We start from the raw sequence: 6,317 nt of genomic DNA, 5'->3' as shown, positions 1-6,317 counted from the left end.
TGATATGGCTATAGGCAGGTAGAGAATAGCTATAGCTACACCTACTGTCTCAGCACGTTGCTTACATTAAATATTATTTGTATTATCCTAGCGTATAATGTATGCTGTACTAGTACTGCAGTTTGCCAGTGCAGACAGCTTTGTGTGCACACCAGACCCCGCGGGGCTTCTCCTGATACCTAAGTACTGCTGGCTCTGTCCTTGCAACCCGACCTCCCACCCCATCACCCAAAACACACAAAGCTGGGCAAGAAGAAACCCCAAAGCCCAGACCCAAGCTGTGACAGCCAGCAGAAACGTGCACGCACACACGCACACCCTTGAGGACATGTCACAACGCTGGGGAAATCTAACCAGAAGCTCTTTGCTCCCCTTGCCACACAGTAGACCCTCTGCCCCTTTGCAAGTAGCCACCAGTGCTGGGCTGAGGGCTCCTCTCCCCTCCCAGCTCTCAGTCTAGGTACAAAGCCACCCCCAGCCCCCGCACAGGACAGCAGCCCCAGGCATGGCTGGGCTCTGGGCTCCTTTGCCACCCCCACAGCCCTCTTTGGGCAGGGTGCTCTGCCTGCCCCCCACCCCATGCCTTTTCCGGGTGCTCCCCCCCAAGCTGCCCAGCTAAACACAGGAGTTGGCTGCCAAAATCCCTCTGGGGACAAAGCCTGGCTGTGCACCCCAGGCCCAGCAGGGCCAAGGCCCACCAGGCCCACCCACAGCACGTTCCTCACAAGGCCCCTGGTTAACCCCAGCCACATGGGGCCTTGCCCTCAATGCTGCAATTTTAACTGAATATAGCATGGTTTGTTGTTATTCTTTGTTTTGTGGTGGTGTCCCAAGCGCTGTGCTTTGGCCAGGGGAGTTTTCTCCAAGCAGTGCTCTGCCCAGCCCAGAAACTCTTCACACAGCGGGCAGAGGAGACCAAAACCATCAAGACCTGGATGATCCATGGAGAACAGGTCCATCTGCTGGCTAACCAACAGCATGGTCAGACACAAGCACCAACTAAAACACTGCGGCTGGGAAAGCCGGGAGGAGCAGAGCTCCCTCACCCTTACAGTCTTTGGCCAAATATCTGCCAAGACCCCAAAGCAGCGCCCGCACTGGGCAGAGGGACCCTCCCGCAGAGCTCTGCGAGCATGAGGCTGGTCAGGGTGCTCACGCTATCCCCTCCCCACCAAACCAAGTGTGACAAAACCACCCACCCTTTTCCACCAAACCTGGCTGCCATCAGGCAGGGAAACGGTCTCCGCACATGTGCTGGCCAGATGCTGACTTGAGAGGACTCGAAGGCACGGTTGCATTTTGCAGAACCACAAAAAAACACCGCATGCAGCAGGACCAGAGGGGGGATGGGGGTGACACCAGCTCTTCCCTGCTCATACAACTGGGACCAGTAAGGATGAAAGCCAAACTCCCAGTGTCACTTGTTGGGCCCAGCATTTACAACACCCCCAGGGCAAAAGCTAAACAGGCCCAAATTTGTGTGTGATGCTGCAGGCAAGAAAACATGCTCTATTAATAGAGGGGAGTGGGGAAGGGGGGGGGTGAAGATGACAGTTTTCTGGCATCCCATTTAATTTATTCCAACTTTATGCAGCTCAGCTTTTCCAAAAGAGAAAAGAAAAACAAAAGAAAACTTCCTGACTCCTAAACAAAACAAAAAGTACAAACTGCAGCTGAGAGCCAGCATGCACAAGGTTTACATGAAAAAGCAGAACACCCTTGGCTGTTAACAGAAAACAGGTAGCATCATTTTTACAGTTACTTGGCTTTGCATGCAGGTGCATTCCTCCCTCATACGTTCTTGCTCCCTCTCACACATCTCCATCGCTTTCCCACCACAGCCCCAAGGTCTTTTCCTTTTCTCCTCCACTGATACTTCCAAACTCCCGCAAGGACACAAGGGGTTTAATATACACAGACCATCCATGCTCTTTCCACTTCAGATGTGAAACATAGGGACAGGAAGGAAGAAAAAAATAGCAACAAATCCCAGTGCTCCCTTTCCTGCAAAGTTTGGGGCTTTTTGCTTTTCCTTACCCAGCTTCAAGCCCCCAGGTGAGGGATATCAGCAGGAGGACTCCACTGTGGTGTTTCTCCAGAAGCTCCAAGGACAGCACAGTGACAGCACCAGCCCCCCAACCCCTCTGTTAGCAATGCCCACCCCAGCCCTGCCCAAGGTCCTGCAAAAAGCTCTAAGACAATTTGCTTGCTTTTAATGTAAGGAGAAGGATGTTTGCAATTGCTTTGCAAAGGGTAGCCATATTAAAAAGGGGAGAAAAAAATAAAATCTCCTTGCTTAGGCGACGGGGAAGTTATTTATTCTCAGCGTCGGTGTGTTCTGTACAGAAAGAAATCAACAGGTGAAGTAATGGCAGAGACACATCGGTCCTCAGAGCGGCATGTCCAGTGCAAAACCTCTCAGAGTGCCTGCAATTGCTTGGCTTTAACCTATACAAACGTGTACGTGGGCAGACGGGTGCGTGTGTGTCCTGGCCTTTACAAAGCATGATATATACTGTACTTACAAAAAAAAAAGTGTGTGCTGAATAGCAAATGCTCACTCCTGTCCCAAGCGAAAATGGAGGGACAAGAGCAGCTGCTGGGAGTGCAGGTTTTAGATGAGTTTTTCCTATCTAGAAAGAAAGAAAGAGAGAAAGAGAGACACTCCCTGGCTGGTTATCCTAAATCTACACAGGCATCCTTCCACCCAGCCCCGGCAAGTTCACTTTAGCTCCCTCAGCTTAAGCCGACCCTAAGAAATACTGGGCAACAGCCCTCCAAACCCCTCAGAAAACCAAGCGTTCAGCTCTGCAGTCACCCAGAGGCCCCATCCTCCCGGACCAGCAGGGCTGGCTGCAGCTAGGGGTGGTTTTGGGGGGACTGTCTTGTTTCTATCCCCTGGTGATGCCCCCTTGGGGGACGCATCCCCATTGCGCTGGCATGTTCCAGCTGGGAAGGGGGGCTTTCCTCCTTCCCTCCCTCCCACACCGCATCCCACGCCAGGACCAACAGGACACGAGAAGCAGTATTTACAGTCTTTGGTCTCGGGGGAGGGAGGGATGGAGGGGGAAGTGGGATTTTTTTTGTTGTTGTTTTTTATTTTATTTTGTTTTTTCCCCCTCCCCTCCATGGCAAAGGGTTTTGCCTGCGGAAGGTGCCGCAAAGCAGCAGGGAGGGCAGGGCCACAGGGCGAGGAGCAAAAAAGACCGGTTCTCTGGCTGACATTGGGCAAAAGACTATAGGAAAGCAGTCCCTTCTCCTTGCAACCCCCCCACCGCCCTTCCCCTCCCTCCCCAGGAGCCGGGCAGCAGGAGGGCAGAACGCGGGACCCAACCCTGGTCTCTTCCAGAGCCTAAAGAGACACGCTGAAAACCATGTACAAATCCAGCACCAGGGCCACGGCGAGCAGGATCACGTCCGTCTACTGGCTCCGCAGGGCGTGTGCTCCCCGGTCCTCCTGCTCGTGGGCTGTGTAGAAGAGGTGGCACTCGGGGTCCCCACGGATGGTGGGCGCACCCTGGATCACCTTCCCGTGGATGGGGTCCACGCACCAGCACTCGCCACGCTGCCCGTTCACCGACATCTTGCACTGCAGCGAGAGGGATGGGGCAGACGTCAGCTGAAGAAATACATGGAGAAGACCACCCCCATCACCCCTGTGGTTTCTCCGGAGGTTCAGCGCAGATGGTTTGGATTTAAGCAAGATTTAGGGGTGCTGTGCAAGGTCTGTGCTGCAGCAGCATCACTGCTCTGGTGACCTGGCTGAGGGCTGGACCTCTTCCCCAGACCATGCTTGGGACCAACGAGCTGATTTCAGTGAACTATGAGGACAAACACCCCCCCCCCCCGATGCATCCCCTGCTTTCAGCCATGGATGAAAGCACCCACAGAGTCAGTAATTCCCCAGGGAAAGAGGGATTAAATATACCGACAGAGGGCCTCCATAAGCTTCATATTACCTGCAATTGGGCTAAACGTAACAGCTAGGCCCCATGGACAGACTCAACCATGTTTGGGAACAGGGTCCCAATCTGTCCCCATACAGAGGCAGGGACCACAGTGCGCACGGACCTGGACTCTGTCCACCAAAGCGTGCTCTGGTTAGAGCAAAATTTCTTGCCCTAACAGCTATCACCCACCCCTTACGCTGGCAGGGCTGCAGCACCTTGTGCCTGGCGCTCATCCCTCCATCCCCAAGGGACACATCCCTGAACAAGGCACAGCAGGAATAAGCCCCCACAGCAGAGGTGAATCCAACAGGCCAGGCTCTGCATGCGCTCTGCAAAGCTGAATTCCAGCCACTTTCTGCAGCTGGACTGAGGTCAAAACACAGCCTTGTTCAGGGGGATAAAAAGCAGGAAAAGAGGTAGAAAAAGCAGCCCCAGCATGAGAGTGCACCCAGGCACCCTCCATCTCATTCTAGCCCACAGGAGGTGGGAGCAGCCAGGAATGCTTTTGTTGGCATCCAATTTCCAGCAAAGGAAAAGGAGCTGACACTCAGATCTAGAAACTAGATGAAGAAAAAAACTGGGAACAGACTCATGCTTGCCCTGTTTGCCCTCAACCAGACCAGGTTTTTGTCCCTTCTTTCTCTGTACCTATGGTCAATGTGTAACATCTGCATACTGCAGAAAGAGAAGGGACAGAGGAAGATTATCTCAAAGCATCCTGCTCTTTTTTAATGCTTTTAAAAAAAAGTGTTCCTGATCAAGGGTTGGAAGTAGTCCTTAAAAAAGGCTTAGCCATGAAAACAGCAGGCCATTTGATTCCTCCAAGGGATCAGCTCCGCATAGCCAGAAGGGCTGCTTGCATATAGGTACCATTGATGCAGGTCAGCCCTGGACCAGCTGGTGTTTTGCTGCCAAAGAGAGATTTCTCCTGTCTGCAGACTCTCCTGCAGCATCTGATGCTCTCCTAGAGTCTGTGACTGTTCCTCACACTGCAGACATCAAACATCTGGCTCTGAATCAGGCTCCCAGAGGCTTTGTGGCACCACAGCATCTTACAGAGCTGCCCCAGCCCATCTTCCAGGGCCGCTGGGACCTGCTCCCTGCCCCAGGAGCAGAGGGATGCCACTAGGAGCACAGCTGGACCTAGGGCTCCAGCTCTCCCCACTTGCCTGCTTGAGATTGTACAAGCCATGCTTGTCGCAGTTGGGGATGTGGAGGGAGTAGAGGTGCTCCAGGGGACCTCGCTCATCCGGCAGCCGCATGGTGGAGATGCGTTCCAGGACCTGATCCAGCTCCTGCTGACAAGGGGTCTGAAAAGAGCCGAGAAAACAGAAAGACAAATAATCCATGTAATCCCAAATCCGTGTAATGCGACCATTCACAGCATCTTATCCTCAAATCTTCACGTGGCCAAGAGCCAACCCAACACCTGATTGCAGGCCTTGAAGGCACAATGGAAAAGCCTCAGAGATGCTTCCACAGCAGCCCTGAGCCTGGGCTCCCAGCTGAGGCAGCTCCGCTACGTTACACCTGGTGTTAGCCAGGGCAAGTCTGCACCTGCCTGGTTCTGCTTTATGTTGTTCCCCCCATCCTCCCAGAAGCAGTAACAGCATGGGGACTCTCTAAAATGATGATACGCCCACCATGCCGTGGAGCCACGTCTGTCCCACAGAAATCACCCACTTAAGCTAAATTTGACCCAAGGGCTACAGGAGCGAGTTCTATCTGGGGTAGCACAGGGAGCGCACACTGGGGAGACTGGGCCACGAACATGCCTTTTCCTTGGAGATAAGGGCTCAAAGCTCCTCTCTGCCCCTGTACTCCCCACATATAAATGTCTTATGTTTATAGAGAAGTATTACAGACCTTTTGGGGTGGCTTTCCAGCCCTATGCCACCTAGTTGCCTTGACCGAGCTGCCCACTAGAGGGAAACCATGGCCAAGAACCGGAGGGCAGCAGGACAAGAACAGGACACTGGGCACTGTCCTGCTGCATGACAGCCTCACAACACACTCGGGGGCCCCCCTCAACCCACACTGGGGCTGTCCTGCAGCAGGCAGAACCCCCCACCGTAAATCCCTGGGGGCTGCTTAGGGAAAAAGGGTGTGCAAAGGCCAGGCTGCAGGCAAAGGGCATGCTCACACCCCTGCAGGGGCTGGTGCTGAGCCAGCGGGACCCCCCTTCTCCAGCCCTGCTGTCAGAGGGTGAAGCTGCAATGAAAATAACGCCTCCTCGCCAGCACATCAAAGTTCATCAGATGGCGTGTTCAACCCCAGCTTCAGGCCAAAACAAACGTTTGCTTTTCTTTCTTTTTTTTCCCCCCCCTCTCTTTTTCTCTTTCTTTAAAAGGCAGCTGCAAATGTCAC

The 6,317-nt window shown here is 53.5% G+C and overlaps 1 protein-coding gene across 4 annotated transcripts in view; it reads right to left on the bottom strand.

Moving 5' to 3' along the window:
- Window positions 1-2,296: 2,296 nt before the first annotated feature.
- IGFBP2 (insulin like growth factor binding protein 2) overlaps window positions 2,297-6,317 on the bottom strand; it is a 54,796-nt gene continuing 50,775 nt past the window's right edge. For all 4 annotated transcript variants that reach the window (XM_040562505.1, XM_040562507.1, XM_040562509.1 and 1 more), the window contains exons 3-4: window positions 5,120-5,260; window positions 2,297-3,589 (exon numbers count right to left, since the gene is read on the bottom strand). In XM_040562505.1, coding sequence (XP_040418439.1) covers window positions 3,422-3,589; window positions 5,120-5,260 — 309 coding nt within the window. In that variant the 3' untranslated portion in view covers window positions 2,297-3,421. The remainder of the gene's footprint in view (window positions 3,590-5,119; window positions 5,261-6,317) is intronic.

The sequence above is a fragment of the Cygnus olor genome, chromosome 6 (genome assembly GCF_009769625.2).
Source record: "Cygnus olor isolate bCygOlo1 chromosome 6, bCygOlo1.pri.v2, whole genome shotgun sequence".
NCBI lineage: Eukaryota > Metazoa > Chordata > Aves > Anseriformes > Anatidae > Cygnus > Cygnus olor.
Note: the sequence above shows the minus strand (reverse complement) of the source record. Positions and strands in the feature narration are given on the sequence as shown.